The sequence below is a fragment of the Lepidothrix coronata genome, unplaced genomic scaffold (genome assembly GCF_001604755.1).
Source record: "Lepidothrix coronata isolate B3197 unplaced genomic scaffold, Lepidothrix_coronata-1.0 Scaffold12, whole genome shotgun sequence".
In the NCBI taxonomy this organism is placed as follows: Eukaryota; Metazoa; Chordata; class Aves; order Passeriformes; family Pipridae; genus Lepidothrix; species Lepidothrix coronata.
Window position 1 is genome coordinate 9,706,777 of NW_016690192.1, and position 23,658 is coordinate 9,730,434.

Genomic DNA, 23,658 nt, shown 5'->3' on the forward strand with positions numbered 1-23,658 from the left:
GGTCGCAGCGGTGAGAGTCCTGCACCCTAACCACTAGACCACCAGAGGCCCCCTAGTATTCTTTGTAGAATAGTGAGTTTTAGACAACCAGCAAGTAGTTTTCTTCCTGAGCCTGTAGATGCCTGGCCACATAAAACAGAAGTTAAGCCACTGGCTTCATGTGAACTAATGTGGAAGATTATGAACTACATCAAACGGCTACATAGGTTTAAGTAAGTGAAAAAGTGTAATTTCAGTAAAAATGTGCATTGATACTGTACAACTGTCTTAGTATTACTTTTATGTGAAATTAACTGTGTGCATAAGTTCATAAACTTCTTTTGTACTGTAGCATAGTACTTCAGATTGTCAGGTTTTTTTGGTGCTCAACAGTAGAAATATAAGCACCCTTAAAATGCTTCAAATTTGCTAAGAACGGTAGTGGTAATTTAAATGTTTACTTCTCCCATTCCCCTTTTCCTCAAAAAACCCAAAACAATGAACCCAACCCTCCAAAGTTTAACTTGCAGTTCTAGAGCAAACAGACTACTACTGGCCTGTATCCATACAGAGATGCAGTAGTATAAACAGAACAATTGCTGATCCTTGCATGAGCTTAAATCTGTTGAAAATGCCTCAGCTTATATGAGTCTGCACAGACTAAAAAAACCCCAAAACCAGCTGTAATTGCTTCCACAGAGCATTTTGCATGAGTCCAATTAGCCTAATGTAGCATCCAGTATTAGGGTGGAACGAGAATGCACATGTGTATAGACTGGACAACAGAAAGAATGTTTATGGACAGGTGCAAAAACCCACCAACACTCGAAACAGGCAGGAAGCTGAGAATAAATGGTCGTGTCACATGTTGCCACGAGGGAAGAGAAACCATTTCCTCTCAGACACCCAAACTGCCTTTGAAGCTCTCAGCAGCTCATTACTCCGCAAATTGACTGAATTGTGCCAGCCCCCCAAAAACCTCACCGAGCACCCCAAGTACAAACGTTTAGCCCTTTAAACTATTAAAAACGGCATTTACAGCCCCCACTCACCACAACCTCCTGGGCCACTGCTCCAGGTCCCCAGGGCGGCAGGTGGCTGCCCTCTCTCCGGGCGCTTGAGACAAGCGTGACCTCTCCTTCCTGAGCTACCTGCCTTCGCTAACCCACAAACCGAGGGTTTCACCTGCCTCCTGGGCCTAGGGGAGCCGAGCCCCTGAAGCCCCCAACACCAGGGATGTGGCACACGCCCCCCCCCCCCAAACTCCCGCCACCACTGGAGGATTTCCCAGCACCGGAGCTTAACGGACGGGGAAGAGGCAGCGGCGGAGTGTGGAGGGAGGCAGGCGGCGAGGCGGCCGCGGGGCTGAGGAGAGTGAGGGGGCAGAGGAGAGTGAGGGGGCAGAGGGGTCCGAGGGGTCCGAGGAGGGCGAGGGGCCCGTGAGGGCTGAGGGGCCTCGCGCCGCGGAGCCCGCGCGGGGGTGTCACGAGGGGGTCGCGCGCCGCCCGCGAGCGAGGCCGCTCTTCCTCCCGCGCCGTCACGTGCCGCCGGGAGCCGCAAAGCAGCGGCGGCGTTTGCGACAGGGTGACAGCCAAATGGTGCGACATCGGCGGCGGCCGCAGGCGCAGCAGCCGCGGCGCTGCCAGGGCCGAGCGCCGCGCCCGGGAGGGGAGCGCACGGCGGGCACCGCGACGCGCCCCGGACACCGCTCCGCTCCGCCAGGAACGCACCGCGGGCAGCGCTTCGCGCCCCGGACATCGCTCCGCTCCGCACCGCGGGCACCGCACCCCGGGTACCGCACCGCGCCCCCGCGCCCGGCGCGACCCCCATGAGAGCAGAGCGGGCGGCGGCCGCCCCCCCGCGCACCCCCGCCCGCCCGCCTGCCTGAGCACGGAGCGCTCCCCCCGCCCCCGATGCGCCCTTAGTCCCGGCCCCGGACCCGCCTCCCGCGCTCCCCTCCCCGCCGGCGGCGGCGGCAGCAGCAGCGCCCAGGTGCGGACTTCAAACCCCGGCGCAATGGCGTCCAACGCGGCCGAGAGGGAGATCCTCTTCACCGAGATACAGGTAAGCGGCGAGGGGCGCCCCGGGAGCGCCGCCCCAGCCCCGCTCCCCTCCCTCCCTGGCGGGGAGCGCGCAGCAGCCGCCGCGCCCCGCCGCCCCCTGCCCGCCGCTCGGCGCGGGACGCCCACCCCGCACCCACACCCAGCCCCGGGCCGGGGGGGCGGTGGCGGAAGCCCGTGCCCACCCCAGGCCTCTTCCCGCCGCTCTCCCCCGGGAGCGGAGGCGCCGCCGCCCGGTCACGGCCCCACCCCGCCGCCGGCCGCGACCCGCTTTTGTCTGCGCTCGGCTCCCTCCTTCCCCCGCCGAGCGGCCGCGTCCCTCCGGCAGGGCCTGCCTGCGCCGCGCCCCCCGCCCCGGCAGCACCCCCCGCCCGCCCCGGGGCTGCCGCGCCCGCCCCGAGCCTGCCGCAGCCGCTGTGGGGCCCGGAGCTCTCGCCCTCCCCCGCCGCCCGGGCACGGCGCTGGTCCGGGCCCCGCCGAGCGCTCCCGGGGCCACCCCGCCGCCCGCGTCAGGGTCAGGCAAAGAGCCTCCTCTCCCCTGGACATGGCACCGCGCAGCAGCCGCGGCAGCTTCCTTCTTATAGGCCTTGAAGAGGAGAAGCCCGGGAAGAGGAGAAAATGGTGCGAACGGCGTTATTTGTCACACCGCGAGGGTTCTTGTCACTACATAAAACTAACTCTAAACAACGCGCGACACTCTTAGAAGTCCTGAAGACTCGAGGGTTGGAGTTTTTCATCCCTGTAGTTTGACCACTTTTGGTTGCCTGTGCAAGTGTTACTTTTCTGCTTGTCAGCTGCAGGGTTAGCAGGGTTAGATGCAATTCGGGAGCTTCACTTTTGTGTTCTTATCTTTAAATGTCAGCTTAACCTGCTACCTCTTAAGCTTCCTTGTCCCGAAGAAAGTTTGCTTTCCTTTTTTTTCTTTTTTTTAATATACGTCGTTAAGTCTATGTAAGTTGTTATGTTTAACCAGGCAAAGAATGTGTGTCTGAATTTATTAGATAGACAATTAACCGAAATAAGAAGACCATAAATGGAAAGTATTGAATTTAATGCTCAAAAAGAAAATAGGCATGTTTTGAAAAGGAGAAATTTTATTTCCCAAATGCTGTTAAATTCTCCTGTAATTTTGAATGTTAGCAATGTGCTCACTTGAGTAACAAAAGAAGGCACAACAGAGATGTAGCAGTCTACTTAATATTGTAGCACGTGAGATGGCTGAAGGCTAAGAATCCATCTAAAATGCTGAACTTTAATCAGTGGCTCATAAGTGCTTAGGAAGAATCACTATGTTAATACAAACTTGATACGATGATGTATAAGCTGGTAAACCTGTTTGAAGTGGTGAGCTGTGTGAATAGCTAACTATGGTAGTGTTACAGGCAAGATAAATGGAAGCAACATTTCTGTAGAAGTACCAAGAGTGAGGTTCACATTACTTTAAACAGAAATGAGTGAATTATTTTGGGATTGGGGAGGGTTTGGTTTTTGTTTTGTTTTGTTGCTTTTTTTTCTTGAAAGATGAGACTGACAGTGATATTAATAAAAAAAAAGAAGATAATATAAAAAATAGTTATTTTTAAAAAACCAAAACACAACAACAAAACAAAAAAAATCCAGGATGGATTAGATTCTTTGGTTGCACTGCCTCTTCCATTATATATGGTAACTTCTATATTGATAAATACAGTTCCTCAGGCAGGACAGAAAGGTAAGAAGTTAACACAGGAATCCCGGGGGTTTAAGCTTCGTGAACTGCTAACTTTTAGGTATTTTTAAGAGGAACTTCCATATTAGAAGGAAACATTGTAAAGATGCTATTTTGTTTGTGGTGGTGTATATTAGCAGTGAAACATAAAGGCATTAATATAACTCTTCTTGGTAATACTTGAAAACAAATTGCTGTTCGTATACCTGTACATAAAAGTTGGTTTAGTGGTATGGCCCGAAAAGAAAGAGAACTGCTGTGAAGTGTGAGATACGCCATTTCACACATGTTTCTTCAGAAGGGAACTTCCTCAATCTAAAGAACTCCGACTTAAAAAGTGCTTATATGTAAAATGGGCTTTTGCTTGCATATTGCAATCCTGTGCAGAAAGATGAGGAAGTTGTAGAATGCGTGGTTACAGTAAAGGTTAAAAGGGTCAGGTAGTTGGATGGATTTAGATCATGGACAATGGTTTAGATGTTTTGCTAATACTCGTGAAAACTTACTGAAAACAAGCTAAACCCAGTGTAAATCCCAAGCTTGGTCCTGACATGGACTCTAGAGTGAGTATCAGTCAGTGATCAATACAATACATTGCTTTCTGCTGTTGCGTGTTCTGCATGCACTTGGTTATGACAGCCCTGTGTACTCCAGCATGGTATAAGTAAACTGGTAGGCTTGGGTCAAGTTAATTAAAGTGGATCACTAGTCAAGAATCAGTTGAACTCTCCTGATAAAAAGATTGGCAGACTGTCACAACTACTGACTTAACAGGATGTGAAGTGGATTCTGAGAAAATATGAAAAACAAAAGACCAAAATAGCTAACTGCTAATAAGAAAGTGGTGGTACATGTACTTGTTTCAAAGTGTACTGGGCTTAATTAAACAGGCCTTAAATAGGCCTTAGGTTGCACTTCTCACAATGACAGTTTTGTATTTTAAAAAAGTGACTCCATAACTGATAAAGCAGTTTCTTAAAAACCTCTGCTAGGAAATATCCACTTGATATTTTTGTCCTGCTTTTCCTACAAAATATGGTATGCATTCTTTCATAAGATGTGGAAAGTATGTCTTGCTTCTTAGCAGGTTTTCAGCTGAGTTTGTTCAAGGTGAAAAATGCAACACTTATTCCTCAGTAGTTAGCAAATGCATAATATGAAGTAAACTTGGCATTAAAAATCCTCCTTTTGGTTTGTTCTGTTTAGTAGCTTCACCAGTGAAATTGCCTGATTACTAAAGATTGAAAAGATTACATAAAGCCAGATTACCCTTTTTTACCTCTTTTTATCTCCAGTACAGGTTTTTTTGTAGGAGGGGGAATGAGTTTGGGTAAGAACCACTATTGCTGATGTTGCCTTCCGTTCCATTGGCTTAGAACTTTGTCCACCAGGTAAAGGAGCCTCTCCAGTGCTTGTTCTCAGGTTAATTGCACAGTCTTTAACTCTTTGCTTCCTGGTGGAAGTGGCAACTCTGTTACTTCATAAAATTAAACTTTAAGGTATGGTGCTGCAGGCTGTTAAATAAGGCATCTGTGAAATAAATTTTAAGTTTCTAATAGAAAAAAAGTTTGTTCGGGTTTTTTTTCCAAATCATTATTAAAAAGAAAAGAGAAGGTCTTTTGTGAAGTTGTGTGTGTTTCCAAAGATGTGTGCTTTCATTGGCAGTGATGGTAGATGTCAGCATAGTAAGTTGATATGACTAGGTGAACAGAAATTATTACTAGGAGTATTTAAATAAAACTATTGTGTATGCTTAGTAATTACACTTTTGTACTTTTAGATGTTCACTACCACTTCTTTTCTAGACAGTACTGTAAATCTTTTAAACTTGGGGCTTTTATTGTTGATGTTACAGGATTTATTTTAAGAAAATTTTAGGTTCACTCAAAATTGTGCTTTCAAAACAATACTTGTTTAATACAAGGGGAAAAAGAGCGTATTACTTGGTTTTATTTGCTTAAATGAAATTGTTTGGTCAAGATAGAGAACTTGGGCTATGCCCTGAAGTACAGCATGTAAGAGATCTTCAGTTATTTCAAATGGAAGTGTAAAGGACTATGCCTGGAATTAACTTTTCAAACTCAGCCATAATACGTATTTCTAATATCACAGAACACTGGAAAAATGTCTTTATTTCTATATTTGTCAGAATAAGGGGATTTTAAATGGATATTTTGTTTTAATGCCATAGTCATCTAAGTTCCTAAGATGCTGTACTTAGGGATCTTAAAGCAGAAGTGTTATGACAGAATCATGTTTGAAATCTCTTGGTAACTTTTTTGTTTGTTTTTTTTTCAATAGCGATGAACAGTACCACAACTAAAATATAAACTGAAATATATGTAAATTAGGATTATATGATGGCACACTCACTGTAGTTTTTTGTTTGTTTTATTTTTCCATTTCATACCTGGGACGAGAATTTTCATAAAGTGAATGTGACTGAACAGTGCTCAGTATTTTGTTAGTCTGCATGATACAAATCGAACAGTTGAGTCTTAGATTATACAACTATGTTTTGTATATAAATGTATATGAAATTGGGCACTTATACCTTGCCATGTTGAGTTATACTACCAGATGGGACTCTGAAGACCTGTATTTCATTCCTGGCTGCTCTGCTCTCATCTAGGTGACATTAGGCAGATGACTTTGCTTACTCATGTCTCAGTTTCCTCATCTTTAGAATAGAGGTAGGGATGCTTGTTTTTTTAGAGATAAAAAGTACTGGGTATTTATTATTAGCTGTGGTCAAGTGCCTAAGGACACCATAAAAAGGTACAAGTAACCTAATTAATCTGTTTTGAGGAGGAATTGTAATTGGGTTGAACACTCAGCAGTAAGACTGCCTTCAAATAATATTCAGCTAGAACAGATTACCTTTCAATAATTTTGAATCACTCTTGTTTCTTCAGAAGAAGAAAATGTCACATTCAAGTGAAAATATCCTGAACTAGTCTACTGCAGTTTAGAAATGAAAATGTGTGTACAGCTGCTTGGGATTTCTTATGTCCCTACAAATGCTTTCAGAACTGGTGAATCTAGGGAAGCGCTTCAGGTTTTTTTCCATTTGTGGGTATATATTACTCTTTAAACAGTCCTCTATTCAAAACTTGTATTAGTAAAATATACATCCTGTTCTCAGTGGAACATAAACAGTCCTTAAAATACCTTTAGGTAGGTGCATGGGTGGGGTTTTTAGTTTTGTTTTGATTTAGGTTTTTTTCCATTTGTTGAATTCTGTCAGTCTGTCTATTAACATAAGAACTTGTATATGATGTAGACTTGTATACATTTGACTGAATTTTCTTTGTCAGAGTAGCTGTCTTTTTAAGACCCAGATCTGTTATTTTAACTCATGATTAATTATTAGTGATGGCCAGTAGAAAAGTATTTAGTTACAGTATGTGTAATAGTTCTTCTGGAACAGTTTTATACATTGTGAGTGGTCATTCATTACAGTGTAACCAAAAGTCTGTAGTAGAATAAGTCGATAAACATGTCCTTTACATTGGGAAACAGTGGTTTAAGAACTTAATGATAGGATTAAGAATTTTTTCATCAGTGTCTCAGTGCTTTGCTGAATTAGAGATAAGACCTCTACTTAGATTCAGAGTAACAAAGCCTTATATGTGTGTTATATGCAATGCAAGGCTCAGTCTGCTTTTTTTGTGCTTTTGCTAGAAATCACATGTACAACTGTTACAAAATGGTAGATGGTAGGCTTTTTATTTGTTTGTTTTGTTTTTTCTCTAGTGGATTGTAAATAAATGGGTTCAGGAATAGACTGAGCTAAAGCATCTCTCATGAGATACTGCTCTGTAGCATGGGCAAAGCATTTGTATAGTACTTTGAAGCTTTAATAATTAGTACTTGTTCTCCAGTTCCTGGTGCAAGTAAAAGAGCATCTTTGCTAGTGTTTGGTGTGGGTGGGGGAGGTTCTTTTTAGAAAATGAGATTTATGTTGTAGGATCCAATCCATGACCTCTGTTACTTTGAGACCCAATTCAGAAGTACTACACTGAAGCAGAAACTAGTAGTGCCATTAGCTAACGAAATGCTTTGGGCCTGTCCTTACAAGTAACATTATATCTGATATATGTGTTTGTTTATTTGAACTGCAGCTAAACAATTATGTCACAGTGACACAAATCGACACCATTTTTGTTACTGCCATTTTACACTACTGGTTACTTACTGTTTGACAGCTCACCAGTGAATTGAAACTACTTGCATGGCAGTCTGGGCATGCATCCTATGGATCAAAGTGCTGCTCGGTGGATTTTCTCGTGATTTTGCGGGATGATTTCCCAAACCTCGAGGAATTCTGTGACTATGTGTCAAATTAGTGAAGTTTAATGTCATCCATCAGCTTTGCTGGTGCAACTTCTGGCAGCTGGTGAGGATGATATGGCTGAGTTCTGTGGCAAGCAGGCATTCACATGAACAGGATAGTAGTGTGCAGTTGCAGGCTTATGTTCAGCTAAATGGACCAGCCCTGCTGGGAATCCTGCTGCTGTTGTACTCTGGTTAATAGAAGAGGCTGAAATCGAGTTATTCAGGCTAATGCTTTTAACTTAACGAGTAGGGCGAGTTGAGACAGTTCACATAGTGAGTTACCACGGCTCAGCTGTGGGACCACCAGCTGGGTAGTGGTGATGTGATTGTTTTTTAAGAGCAGGCCATACCTTATATTTTTCTTGACATGAGGTGTAGATGCAGTTTCCTACAGTCTGTATCAGCATTATGCCCAGGGTGGCTGTACTTCCTGTTTACTGCTGCTGCGGTGTACAGAGCACTTCTGGAGTGGATGCACCGAGATGGCAGAACTGTGCTCTCATCAGTGCAGTTTGTGGCTTCCGCAGCCAGGGAAAAAATAGGACTATTAGCGTAAGTGTATTTCCTTAGGACAACTCCATCTATACTAAAAGCCTTTGTTATTTTATTATAGATATATAGATAGCTATCAGGTACCAAATAATAAATGATTGACTGGGAAGGGCTGGGCTGGGTTATGAAAGTTTAATGTATGCAGCTTTTCCCTGTTCCTTTTTTTTGAGACATAAAGAAAGGTTGATGTATGTCAAGACCCAGGAAGGGTTTGCTCTGGCCCATCATACAGATCAGGATTAGTAAAACCTTCATGTGGACATGACTAAATTAGCTTTTCTGCCTCCAGTTCCTGTGGATTTCTTTAAGCCTTGTCTTCACTGGAGATGTATTGGGTTTTAAATGACAGAGAATTTCTGACTTCTTCTCTAAATAAGTGCAGATCAGAGAGCTTGAATTAAAACCCTGTAATATGTGGTTCATGTCTGCAGTGTTATGTATGGGAGTCCGGTGCTGAAGCAAACTGGTTTTTCTCTTGAGTTTTTTCAAACACTTGTTACCCTGCAATATGGTGGTAGGGCTCACACATTTTAAGTTTCCATTAAACACAAGAACATGTTAACCTGAAAATGAAAGTAGCAGAATCAGTTCTGTTTCTGTTGAGTAGAACCAGGGAGACAAGCTTTCCATCAACTTTCCACAGTTGTTATTAGAGTGTCACAAAATACAATGGGTAGCAGATCTATAGCCAGGAGAAGGAATAATTAAGTCTGCAATACCAAGGTACTAATAGATTGTATTACAGTTCTGAGATAAATCACAGGAATATTGTGAAGCTCTGTCTGTCAGTATGATAGAAACACTCGCAAGCAGATCAGGTCAAATCAGAAAGGAGAAGGTTTTGTTTGTCTGACTACAACAGTAGTAGTTTTCTGAACTAGTGCTGGGCCTTAAACTCAGAGAATATTGCTCAACTCTTGAAATGTAAGGGCTGATATACCTTTTTGCTAGCTCTTAGAAGTTAATACTCAACGCACTTAAAGATGACTATCATGTACATTTTCTTTAATGAATTTTAAAAATTAAATACATGTACATGAACTTCATAAGTACATATATAACATTCTTCTATGTACTCACATTTGTTAGGCTATTGAAATAAATAGATTATTAAAATGAATAAGAAGTGAGAGTAAGTGTAGTTGTTATTTGCCTGAAATAGTACTTGCAAATAATTTTGGTGCATAGGTGTTCCAAAATTATTCTTTTATTCACATGTATGTAATTTTTTTCATATATGAACTTCATGTAACTTTTGAGGAGAAATTGAGAGTTGATGATTAAAATAGGCAGAAAAAAATCCTTTTTTTATTTCAAAGTCCCACACACAAACTGGCTAATTAAACAGGAAATCATGGTATGGTTCAGTATATCACTGCTGCTATAGTTGGCTTGTGAACTTAGGAACTTTCACATATGTATTTTTGAAAACTGTCAAAAGATGTACTTAGTTTGGTGTTTTTGTTGCAGATCACTAAGATGTAAGACAGGTTTGTGATGTAAATTCAGGATGGAAGAGTTCTGGTTGCCTCACTGACCATCTCACATGCAGAAACTGGACGCTTTGCCCGTGCAGACTTGAGGCTGTTGCTCAAAGAAAGTGTCAAACTTTGTCAGCTGGTACTGCTGCTGAAAGTGAGGATGTTCCATATTGTGTTGCTTTACATTTGCACAGACAGCTGTCTGGTGAACAGATTTTGTTGTTTTGCTTTGGTGGGGTTTTTTCACTCTAAATTAGATTTCAGTCAGATCAGGTTCACAATCCAGTTCCCTGTGTGGCCATATAAAGGTTTGTACTGCCATATATCAGTGAATGGTCTGGGGTAGGAACAAACTGTTAGGGGCTGGGACTGATGGTTCTTTAGGATGCTTTTTTTTGCCTGCAGTGGTGGTTCATGCAGAAAATGTTTATCAGATTACAGGCTGAGATTTACTCTCATGTATGTGGCTTTAAGCTGAGGACTGGGGATAGAGTCCAATTCTGCTGCAGATGAATATACAGATAATGAACAGTCCAAGCAGTGTCTGTGGCAAGTCTTTTCTAGCTTTGTATTCTTCAAGCAGAAAGTCTCACAATATGCATGCGACAGTGAAAACCTGTTTGTCTGAAAAAGCATTGAAAATACTGAAAATGTTGAAAGCCATGCATGAATAGATAATGTAGCTATGTTCAGTTTGATGTGGAAGGCTGAGAGCAGTGCTAAAGTTTTGTAGCAGTATGCTAGGTGAATGTAGGGATATGACCCAGCTTTATTATCTAACTTTCAGAAGTTACTGTTAAATCTTTTATGCACTGAATGCAAGAAGTAGTTTTGAAAAATCTTGAGTATTTTAGTTATTTCTCTAAAATGAAAGAAAAAGTGAGTATACAATCAAAATGGATGGGATTGAATTTTGGAGTGAAGGCAAAGTACTGTGCAAATAATACTATAAACTTATTATCCATAAAGATAAGGAAGAGAGTGAGGTATTACAGTTTGATATGAATACATCTGTCTGTTAATGAATAGCTCGATAACTGTGAGACATTTGAATATTCAGTAGGAAAAAAATCCCTAACAGTGATGAGTTGAATGTTTGCAATAACAAAATATCTCAAAATAGTCACATGAGCATCAATTAAAGCACCAGTTAGAGAACTTCGAACTATTGTGTACAAGATTGATGCTGTGTTTTGGAAGTCTAGCCAAATTTAGGGGAGCAAAGGGCTGAGAATATGGTGCAGAAATAAGAAATTTGAGGTAACAAAAGTGATTCAATGTTTTCAAAGTTCTTGTGTTCAGTTAATTTCAAAATTATCAATTCTTTCTCATTCTCCTTGTACTTACTGACAAACTCTGAGTGTATTATCTTAAATTTGTATAGTTGAGATGAAGGATTATATTTAGAATAAACAAGGAAATTGTTTTTGATTATTTTAGGTGTTCCAAAGCTCTCTACTAAGAACTGGGTTTTGTGTAATGTGAGCTGGAAACTTTATGCCAGTCCTTAGATAAATGGAAAAAACTTGCTTGGTTCTGTTATTCTGCATACCCTTCTCTTCTACAGAAAAAGGTACATAACCCCCTTTTATTATAGATTTTATGACTTTCTCTGTTTACATCACTAAGGTTATTGGATATGAGATTGAAGTTTCTTTTTCATCATTGTGATGCACGTTATCACTTGGATTTTTAAGTAACATAATCCCAAAAGCATCCAAAACTATTGTTGAGAATTTAGAAGGAATGCAGATTGACTGTGTGGCCTGTTGCTTTTTGCAAGCATACTATGTAAAACCATCCACTGCTTTTCAACTTCTTATGTTTATTTATATGGGAAGACACTGCAAAACAATTAAGTGGAATGTGTTTTAAGAGGATGTTTCCTTTATAGATAGATCTGCATAAGACATGACAAGATTATTTCTTTCCTAATACTCAGATCATGTAAGCTAAAATTATATGACAAATGATGACAAAGAAGTGTCAGGTTTTCTTAAAGCTATTAAGCTCTGCAGTTGTAAGGATGTGTGCTGCCTGCCACCCACCTGGAGCACATGGGGAAATACATGGACATAGCCAGGTGGGGAGACAGAATACAGTAAACTGGATCTAGCAAAAGGTTATAGAAGACAGAGTCAGGGTTTCAAAGGCTTGTATTGAAAAGTATCAGAATAAGCATACTACAGATCTACAGAACGTTTTAAAATCAGCAAGGCCTTTTTTGTAGGACGTGTTCTAAACTTAGTGGCAGCAGTAGGAAAGTAAAAGTACTGTAAATCGTACATGCCTGACTACTAGTGTAGCATTCTTGAACTGCTGCCCACTTGGGACTCGGCAATCTCCTTTAATGGAAGCATGTTTTCTTCAATATTTGAGTTTGTTTGTTGCTTATTTATAAGCTCATATAAAGCCGGTGTTTTAGGCTGAGAATGATTGGATGTCAAAAGGTATCATTTGCAGATTATAATATCTATATTATTAGAGATCCTTAGGAAAACTACTTAAATGTTGTTATTGAAACTTAACCCATTATTTAATGATTTTTCTTCAAGTTGCTAGGATTTATCTTTGGTTTCTTCTTTCCTGAAGGGATGGGAACATGACATTTTGAAATATAAAACAGATAGTACTTAAACATTAGAAAAAAAATTTCTTTCAAAGGGTTTTTTAATGGTTGTTCTTTACTTTATTCATACCAGTTAGTGGGAGTCAAACTAAGTATTTGTCTGTTGGATGAAAAATGTAGTTTTTACTATTCATTTTTATCTAACTGGTTCAAATATGGTTCTTCATCACATAAGCCGCTTCACAAAGTAACATGTGGATCTTTTTTCCTTTTCATTTTGTAGATGCACTTTTTAAATAAAAGGTGTATCTATGGCAAAGTAGATGGTATCCACCAGCAGTTACTTTTTCGTTTGGGGGGCAAACTCCTTTCTTGAATTCTGCATTTAGTTGTAATATAGTACATAATGCAGAAACAATTTCTGATTGTTATTTTAATTGCTTTAGAAATTGGTGTTCGTCTGTATTAGGATTCCATGCAAGAGAGTGAATTTATTCTCAAGCTTTAATTAAACTAATTCTAACAGATTTTTTCAAAAGTTCTTAGAAGTTTCTTAAGTGCAGAAGGAAAAAGAATGATGATCTGTTGTAGAGTGGTATTCAGTATCATGACCTATTTTTCAGGTTAGCAGCTAGCACTAATTCTAAAGTACCCTTTTTTGAAGTGTTTCTTTTTGCTGGGAGTAACTCAGTGACACTGTCAAGGCAGCAGCTGCCTTGCACGTGGGAATTGGTTTCTTTAACTCCAGTGTGATTCTTGAACCAGAAGACCTGGGGTATGAAAGAAAGGCAAGGGAGATGCAAGTTCTGCAAAAGGTCTCCCATATTTGTATTTTTTTCCCTTTCTATAATAGACAATACTGTTTTATGAACTCAGAAGTAGCATTTCTTTTATTTTGCATTTAATTAATTCACTATCAATTTAAGGTTTATACAGTACTTCAAGTAAACAGATTAGTAAAACTTAACTAGAGGCATATTCTGAATTGATTCACATATACTTTCTGAACTATACAGCTGAATTATTTTCTTCTTGATTTACATCTGTCACGTAGTAGTTTCTGCAGATTTCCTTCACTGATTTTTGTCTTGCACTTTACTAACAATGCACATTGAAAATGTCGGATGTTTCTAATTACTCGTATTAATTTTTCACTGTTATAAAATAATCTGTTGACTGTCCTGAAGTATTTATGTTTCTTTAGTGCAATGAATATACTTGAAGCTTAGTACATCGTGAGGTACATCTACTGGGAATTCCTGCAAATCTGCGATACAGAAGCAGTGAGCATTTTAGTGGCATATACTGGGAATGATCAGAGCTGCCCCTTGCTCACTTAGGGTTAGCAGAAGGAAAGGGCTGGCTGTGGTTCTGGCATCTTCAGAAAATGGGGAGAGCTTGTGCCTAGAAGCAATCATGCTAGTTCATTGTGTCCTGATGAGGTAAAACAGTGGGAAGGGCATGAAAAAGAAACAAGTAATGCTCAGAGAGGCCAGGAAAGTTTAGAGTTGAGAGGATGGTAGCCTGATCTAAATATAGTATCTTAGTTTGGAAAATGGTGTAGACAGATTGGGACTGTACTTTATTTTTGTGTAGTTTAATTTCTTTTTTTATTATAGAGACTGATTTTTATTTTTATCCTGTGACTCTTGACATCTTTAATAGAATGCTTGAGAGAGCATCAAAAGAACACACCCCACCCACTCACAATCACCCTCTTCAAGTAGGGCTAGGAAATACCCCCAACCAAATTGTAAATTTCTGTCAGAATATATGGGTCTCTCTCATCAAGTAAAAGTTATCTTCCTGCTGGTATTTTTCAGTCAAAAGTTAGTTTGTATATTTTTGTCTCCTAAAGATGAGATGCCTTAGATTAGATAGCTCATTATAGAGGAATACATTGTAGATACTCTTGGGAATGCAGCAGGTTAAACTTCAACCATAAATAGCTTCTGACTGCAGTACTTTCTTTCTTTAGCTTAAAGGACTTCTTCATGAAGGTTTTGCTGAATGTCATATCTAAAGTATTTTTTTTTGTAGCTCTTGGTTATTGATAAAGCAGAATAATCTATTTACCACAGTTTTGATGCTACAGTTTCTGTTACTACCTAAAGGTTTTTCTCAGGCTGCTAACTGAAACGCTTCTGAGCTGAAATGAAGTGGAAAACTTTTAGCCTTGAAGAAGAATGCCTTGAAAGTTATGAGCATACCAAAATCAGTTACACTGGAATATTGGCAACAAATATTGCTAGGACGTTTTTTGAAATTGTAAGTGTGTGGGAAAACTACTGTTCATATGTGCCCTGTAAAACAGAGTGAGGCTTTTAATATTCAAAAATAGATCAATTTAGGATATACAGAGATTACATAACACATTCAAGATTCCATTCACATGGTTGGTGCTGGAAAACATATGGAATGCATGTGTAACCTTCCCTTCTCTGAAAAAGGAAGGGTATTGAGGTCACTAACAAGTATACCTCATTGTGGGTTTTCTGAATGCTCAGCAGTATAAAAAATAACGTATCGTTCCCCTAATTTAATGCAATTGTAAGGTGAGAACTTTTTGCCATTGATATGTATACTTGGGTTTATAGAATATCCTATAAGATTTAGTTTTGTGGGTATGTCTGTACATGATGCATTGAAAAGCTGGTTTGTGCTGCTTTATATCTGTTATATTACAGGTCTCATTGGTGCATTGGTTATTTTGAAACCGATGCTTCCCATTTTCTATTTAACTGATATTGAAACTGTGCTGATGACAAGAGCTAGATGGAAAAGAGTCCTGTGCAAGTACCTATGCAAAACAGGAAACAGCTTACTTGGGAGATGGTGCTGAGGCTGAACATAAAAAATAAAACTTGTTAAATATGCATTAGGCAATCCTTTGCTAAAATCCTAGACTTTTTTCAACACTTTTTGCTGCAAACTTCATATATAAGTCAGATGTTCATTTTGGGTCATAAGAAAGTAGATTTAATTAGAGTACTGTATTGCAGTCAGTAGGGGATCAGGGCTCCTAAAAACTAAGAAAATGTAGAAAGTTTTTAAAACCAAAACTTTAAGCAGATTTGTATTTAGAAATGTAAATGTATTAAGAACTTTTTGTAATCCATATAGTAAATGAAATCACCTGCCTCTTTTTCATTGCTGTTGTATGTAAAGCAGTAAAGTCAGGCAATTTTCTTTTGGCTTCTGGTGTAGTTTAAGACAGGGTTCTATTTCTTCATGATTCTATAATGCCTAGGGAATTCTTAAATAGAAAATGGACATTAAGAGCCAATGAGAAATTTTCTACCATATTCTAAGGGCCAGAGAAAGAAGGATTGCAAAAACACTATTCAGATGTATCACAGCATACATCAGTGATGCTCAGTAGAAGTCTCAGACAAATGGGGATGTGAAGTAATGCTTCCATAAATAACTCTGTGTTCATCCATAAACTTTTACTGGAAAGGCATGGAATGAGATGCCTGCATCTCTGCAAGTGGAATTTTGGGTGTGGTAGCCCCAGTAGGAAAAAGTGATCTTTTCTACTGACCACCTGTAAAAGATGAGGAAAGGATTTAAGGAGACTTTCCCATCCTTCTTTTACTGCTGGAGGTGAAAGTAGGAGCAGGATTTCCAGCTGGGTGAAGTATAGGCTGTGAAATTCAGTAACTTCAGATATAATAACCCAAAGTACTGAGAAAGGGTTCTCAATCCTAGAATATAGCATAGCTCCTTGGTATAAATACAAACATACATCCCTTTCCTGTAATAACAGATTCAGGTATCAGGCTGGGAAACCCATAAGCTGTGGTAAAACCACTGTTGCAAAGTCCTAGAAAGCAAAAAAGTCTGGTTCCTTCACAAGGATCTAGTATTTAGCCACTTGGCCTCTTGCCTCATGAAGCAGATGTTAGTATTATCTCTGATATGTCTTGCTGCATTTATAATGTACAAAATAGTTGGCTGCTAAAGGTGATGGCTTAATTACAGTGGAATGTAGACTCTCAACTCTTCCATTAGTTTTGCAATGGCTAAAAATAGCTCCTGTAAAATATAGTAAAGTTAAATGGACTAACATCAGTAGTCTGTGCTGAAAGTTGAAATTGCCAGAAACAAAGAAGTTTGGGGTTTTTTTCTTTTCAATTGATAATTATTCATGACAGAAATGGAGGTTCTGAGACCACTTTGTTGTGCTTTTCAGATTAAAGAAGTGTATTGGTCTTTAGCAGTGTCCTGGTACTTGTATGCGTTATTGAGAAATTCCTGTTTATTAGATGAGGATTTCTTTTACATCATTTCAATGTTAACCTGCACTAAAAGAACAGAGAAGTTCCAATTGTAATGACTTCTTTGTGTGGTAAGACATTTTAGCATTCTTCTCTTGCAGTTTAGTTAGACTGTGTTACATTGAAGTACCACCACTTGAGATGTGGCAATTGCTGATATTGTGATTTGTTGATGAGCGGAATGGTCAGTCTGTTGCATTATCTGAGATAGATAATAATACTTTTGTAATAGAAGCTATTATATAATTTAGTTTTATCATAAAAGAAGAAAAACACCTTACAAATGGGAGTGGACCTGATTGTCGGTATTAATGGCTGGGGTTTGAATTCCTTGGGATTTTATTTTTGTATTTCTGCATAGTAACTAAAACTCCTTCACAAGCAGAAGTTTAACCACACACGTTTATCTTAATGTTAACATTACAGCTGTTGAAAATGTATAGTTGCAATGTTAACTTCACATTAAGGTAAGTATATTTTTGGATGCACGCCCAACAAATTATCACCTTTGTACAGTGTGCATTGAGTTTGAGGAGGAGTTATCGAAGTCATAAGGTGTGACTGTGACTCATGTCTGTTGACTTGACCTTTCTACCTTTGAAAATCTCTTCTACCAAGTTAAATATCACATCTTGTAGCTTGGTTAAGGTAATGATATTTTTTTTCGAACATCTTGAGCTGTATATGTCATATTATTCTGTTCTGAATGTTAGACAAAACCGGGTAAATATTTTATATTTAAAAAACCAATGAAAGCATTTATATTGGGATAACATTAAAAATTTACTTTCTGTAGCAGCAGAAATCCTTGAGTTTAGGTGTTTGCTTTAACACACACTTCCACAGATATGCTGAAACTAGCATGGGGAAGGGGGAGAGTGTTTCTGTCTTGGGGACAGATTACTGGTTTCTGTATTATAAGTACTTAGAGGCAAATTCTCCACACAACATTTGCATGACCTTAGCTTTATCTTAGATAGTTCTGTTTCTTGAGTAAGTCATGTTGGACTTGAAGTATTTCAAAGCCGTAAAACAATTTCTTGCACCAGATTTGAGCTTAATGTAACTACACAGGAATCAATCAAGTCAAACTGAGACAAGTCTAGTGATAAGAATTTCTCTTAAAAAAAACAAACAACCTGTTGTTTCAGTCTCTAGCAGTAATTCAAAATGGGTGTATTAATTTCTAAAAGAAATGGATATCCATATGTACTATTTGGCAAGTATGTTAAAATACACACTTTATTTTAAAAGTGCATGCTGTATATATTCAAGAAGTAATTCTAGGCCATTAGGACAATGTTGTTTATATATTTATATGGTACAGAAAATTGCAGATGTTTACATGATTAAAACAGTAACTCTTGTGTTTATTTGAAGGTGTTTAAAATAACAAACAAACCAAAGTTCACCAATATCTAAGTCCCATGTATTTGCTATCAATTTTAAAACTTAAGAGGTTCTTATTTTAAAGCAGCCTCAAACTGTTAAACACTCAAAAAGAGTAATTTCTCTGCTGTTTACCAGTCTTCATATTTTTATGGGATCTTAAGAATTTTTCACCAAAGTATGTCTCAAAAGAAGACTAAATTTTCCAGTTCAAATTTAGAAAACGCAAAACAAGTTTGTGCATGAAATTCCTGTGTTGGCAGTAGGAGGTAGGACACAGATGCCTGTCCGTTTGCACTGCCCAGTCCAGTCCAGTAAGTGTACAGATCCAGTTCAGAATCTGTGACTAAGGGACTTAGTCTTAAAATATTTTGAACTTGCTTCTCTTTCATTTATTGAACTGTCACTTAATCCACCTGGCTTTCCTCATCTTCCAGAGGGGTGTGTGTATTTACAACATTATGAATATATGCTATGATAATGTTGCAGGAATTAGATGAGAAATTATCATTTCAGTGCTTTGACTGCATGCATCTTGGTGAGGCTGCATTTTAGACTGAACTACTTCAGTCTTCTTGACACAGTTTTACGATACATCATTATTGGTAATATTTTCAGTGTGCAGTGTGGTATTAACATTTCATAAAATCTTTTTCCCTCTATCTTGAAAGAGATTGTTTACATTTTGGTATTTAATAGAGTTTCAACTAATGTGTGTGGTCTGGTTGAAACCATACTAATTATGTAAAATGCAATTTTCTTCTGAGTATATTATTCTCATATATTACGAGAAGCTAAATGAAAACTAAGACAGCGAAGTCTCAGAGACTGGAGGAGTGGTGGTGTTGTAGGCGTCGTTTCATGTGCTGATCTTATTCACGGACATGTGTTAATAAAGGTTATGACAGCAGGCCCTATTCATTGTAACTGGGATTCTGCTGTTTCTTTTTCACATCTGTAACTAGAAAGATTAAGGTTTGTTTCCACCATGCTGGACTCCACTGGAATTTTTTGGCAGGGAGTAGGAACTTCAAGTTACAGATAAAAGCTTGGAAACTGCTGAAGTGTTTGTACCATGCCTGTTGCCAGAATATCTAGTCACGCTTCTTGGATACTGTAGCCATCTGTGACCTCAGATTTGGGTGCTCATCACCTGTGCTGTGCCACAGCCTCCATCAAGTCCTTGTGATCGTGAGAAAGGTCACTGTGGGGATTTTCTTTCAACGTCACGTTTCTTTGCAAGCCTCTTTGCAGGTTCTTCTCCTTGTGTAAAACCATCAGAAGGTGCTACAACGAGAAACAGCTGAAGGCTGCATTTCTTAAAATGTTTTCATTCCCTTCTGTGGCAAAGAAATCTCTCTCTTACATCCCTTTCTCTAACTGCTGTTGGCACAGCACTGCATGGACACAACTTCCAGTTCTGTAAGCAAGTCTGTACTGCTGTTGGAGCACATTTGGGGGGGGACATGTTCTTTGTGTTAGTAAATGCTGGCCTAATCAGGGATTGTTGGTGGCTGGAAGCCTGGATGTTAACAAGGAATCCCCAGGGAATTGTGTTACCTGTTTAGATGCAGTGTTCTGGGGCGGGTCACACAGCTTTTCATGGAGGAGCTGGAGGACCAAGTGCTGCAGCCCAGCAGCTGTTACCTGAGTAAAAGCAAACATTCCTCCTGAAGTATTCATCCGGACAACAGCTCGGACTGGGAGAGAGGGCAGAGAGGACCAGCTGATTGAGGACCTCCCTATTTTAAGGAACACTTTTTTCTTTTTTTTTTAAAATCCATTTCATCTCTTATAGCTGGGCACTCACTGTTTGCTCACAGGAATTGAACCCCATTTAATCAGTGTCCTACTTGAATTCATCCACGTATAATGCAGTGCACTATGGATATTTCTGCCTTAAACAGCCTCTTGTTACAAAGCAGAGAACTGTGACTGAGATTAAATTTAAATCCTGATTTGTGACATGTTAGCACAGCAAACTAATGCCAAAATCTATTAAGCCTCCAAGGTTTTTTTTTTTGTTCTTGACGTTTGGTGAGTGCTGAGATCTTGACCACAATCACATTTGCTTCTGGGCAGGAGGAAATAGTCCATGTAGTTCCAGTAATCCAGACAAGCCGTCACATCTGGTTTTATGAATGACTTTGGGGGGGAAGGGAAGTTTGCAATTGATTAACATTGTTCTTAAAATCAAAGACTACTCTAGTTTCAGGAATTACTGTAGAGAACTTCAGGGACCTTGGCAGTTAGCTCAGAAAAGCAACTTTTTTCCTTTTCCTCTTTTTTTTTTTTGTATCCTAAAAAACTATTCAGAACTTATATTAAGAATCATAGTAGTTCCAAATCTGTAATTCCAGCTCTTCAAAATTAAATTACAAATTTAATCATGCGTAAGATGAAAATCATGAAAATCTTATTTTTATATTCAAAACAAGTATGCTTATATTAAATAGCCAAGCATTATAGCTATACTTGTCAAACAGGTTTTCTTACTGTCTAATTGTCTGTAGAAACTGTTACTAAAATTCAAGACCATATAAAAACAGAATGCCAATACTTCGAGGAAAAAATATAAGCAATTTTACTGTGAGTTTTGATATTGTCTGGTTTGGGTTTTTTTCTAAAGGGAGGTTCAGTGTGTTAATAGCACATTGGAGTGAAGTGTAAATAATGTGCATGAGCTCTCATCGGGTGTTAAGCATGCTCTATTTGAAGACTCCACTTACCTTTCTATAACAACTCCTACCAGAGGTCAGCAATCTAAATTCTTGCCCTAGTCAATATTCTCTATATTGAATATATGATATAACACAGTACAGTTGTACGGTGCTCTTAGGAGCAAGTCTTTGGGAGTTATTAATGCCCAGGTTTTTAGAATTATCTTTTTTTTCCTAAGAGATGGCAGTTTGATAATCTCGTTTTGAATTCAAAGTCATTCAGTTTACACAACTTAAGCAGATTCTCTAATATCTTCAGCTTCATGGTCCTTTTTTCTGTTCAGCAGTGCCTTTGCCATCATTCAGCAGTTTAGGTGTTTTATTAAATGGGATTTTGGGTGGTAGATGCAGTATCTCAAAGCACCTGCTTCACCAGTTATTTGGTTCAGAATTGACCTGAGGCAGAAGTGTAAGCGCCCTATGGGTTCTCATAAACAGTATTACTACTTTTTTTCACCACATCAGCCAGAATAGACTGTATTATTAAAAGACATGCTCAGACCACTACTCATTATTTTCAGCAACTATACTTAAAACATTTCCCAGGAGTAGAGAAATTGAAGGCTGGCATCTTGAGTTAATCTATGTAAATAGATAGTTTTGAGCCAGCAATCGAAGTGAGGTTGAGTCTGTTGCAGAGGGAAAGCTGAATATGTGGACTCCTTTGTTTTTCTCTTTTTTTTTTTATAATCAGTAGTATCTAATTTGTGGTCCTTGATAGTTTATTTTGATAAACATAGTTTTGGTTTCATTACGTGCTGAAATGTTTCAGAAATCCCCAGTGTGGCTCACGAACATGTATTTTCCCACTGCAGAGGTGTGCACTGCTGCCTCCAGTTGCTGGGTGGGCGATGCTGCCCTTCTCTGCTGCTCAGGCCGAGAACTGGGTCACCAGCAGCTGCTGTGCCCAGTAGTCCAGTGTTGGGACCTCCCAGCAAAGACTGGCCCTTCTCTTCTAACCAGCAGTCAAAACACTACCAGAATTTAAAAAGAAACTGAGAATCAATAACTGGCTGCCCATTCTTTTGTCTTGGATTTTAAAGCAATGAGGCCTGTTCTCTGTTTTGCCAGCAGGAGTGGTTTAGTCATTATCTGTTCGAAGCATTTCCACTCTTAAAATATTTTATGTTAAGTGATTCTGAGAGGAAGAGTAAAGGAAGGAGCCGTGCAAAATTCAGTGATGGCTTCTTGACACAGAGAATGTGAATGATTTCTCCTGTCTTTGCACCCTGACTGCTTGAACAGTGCAAAGGAAAGGACTTGGGCCCTGCCTCCAGCTGTTGTTTCCTTTAACAGATTTAATTTTCAGGTTCAGGGGACAGAACACCTACAACCTAAAGGATGTGAGGCTCAACCTGGGAGGGAGTTTATCCAAGTGGGGAAAATAATTTTTTGAAAGAATATTCAGCTCTAATAAGAGACTTGTAATAGGATGTCATCAAATAAAGCTGGAATATCCTGTATTTTAAGTCACTTCAGTTTAAAAAGTGTATTTTTGAGTTTGGAGTTCCGGGAGGTGCTTTTCTTAAAGAAAAAATCCTACCTCATTTCTCTTACTCAGCTATTAGACATTCTGTCCAGTTGTGCCAGTGTGGGCATTATCTCCATTTTAAATGCTTTTGAGGCTGCTCATCTCTCCACTGTGAGGATCTGTCTCAAACCTTTGCTGCATCCCAGCAGCAAAATTCGTCAGCGCAGACTCATCAACAGGCCCAGAACAGCTTCACATTGCAGAACACATTCTTGCTCTGCATTCACAGTGACCTTCAAGGGTCACAGGGGTCACTGGGTGCACAGTTGCCTCCTTGGAAGAATTTATTTCACAGTGACCTTTGTGCCAGGTGACATGTCTGGGTAACTAGGTGAGAGAGTACTTTTTGCTCAAAAGTATCATTAACTTGGAATGTTAGAAGAGACTGAAGGAGTATCATCTGTGGCCTTTGGGGGGATTTAAAGATGATTGTTTAAATGCACAGGCAGTGTGACTAGCTTCCAGTGTTGGTATCCACAGTGTTAACTCAGCTTTCTTAGAAGCAGATTGAAGAAGACAGCTCTGTATCCTGAAACTCTTAGGTCCAGGGACAAAGATGCTGCTAAGACTGCTTAGGCTGAGGAGAACTTTAACTCAATTACTGCAAATTTGGAAGGCAAATTACTAATGATCATGAAGATCTAATTTCATTGAAGACTTGCTAGAGACTATATTTGGAACAAGGGCTCCAAAAACCTGTTTATGGAAGAACATAACATCCCTTTAACAGATGGGATGTAGGGCTTGTAGAGGGATAAAAACCTCCCCTGTAACAAAATACGTTATTGTTCAACAGATTAACAATTAACTGAAGTCTCTTTGGTAAACCCTAGTGAAGAATATTTCTGAATTATTTATATTTTAGTTACATTGTTTTGTTTGAGAGTTTGTTTTTAGCATACTTCAGGTGCTATTGAAACACAGAATAAAGGTTTTCTTTTGGGTTTGGGGTGGGGTTTGGTGGTTTTGTTGGGATTTGGTTTGGGGTTTTTTATTTCCATTTATTGTTTATCTTCCTTCTCTGAACTTTGGAAAGTGTAATATCGTACTT

General features: G+C 39.5%; 2 protein-coding genes across 3 annotated transcripts in view; one reads left to right on the forward strand and one right to left on the reverse strand.

The window, feature by feature from the left end:
• LOC108492708 (translation initiation factor IF-2-like) overlaps positions 1-1,809 on the reverse strand; it is a 142,660-nt gene extending 140,851 nt beyond the window's left edge. The window contains exon 1 of the mRNA XM_017805306.1: positions 1,032-1,809. Within this exon, the coding sequence (XP_017660795.1) occupies positions 1,032-1,809 (778 nt within the window). The remainder of the gene's footprint in view (positions 1-1,031) is intronic.
• A 100-nt stretch (positions 1,810-1,909) lies between these two features.
• PKN2 (protein kinase N2) overlaps positions 1,910-23,658 on the forward strand; it is a 54,634-nt gene continuing 32,885 nt past the window's right edge. Inside the window, exon 1 of one of the 2 annotated variants that reach the window (XM_017805412.1) lies at positions 1,910-2,043. In XM_017805412.1, coding sequence (XP_017660901.1) covers positions 1,996-2,043 — 48 coding nt within the window. In that variant the 5' untranslated portion in view covers positions 1,910-1,995. Of the gene's footprint in view, positions 2,044-2,564; positions 2,661-23,658 lie in introns of those variants that run through there. The other variant, XM_017805411.1, reaches the window with a different exon arrangement.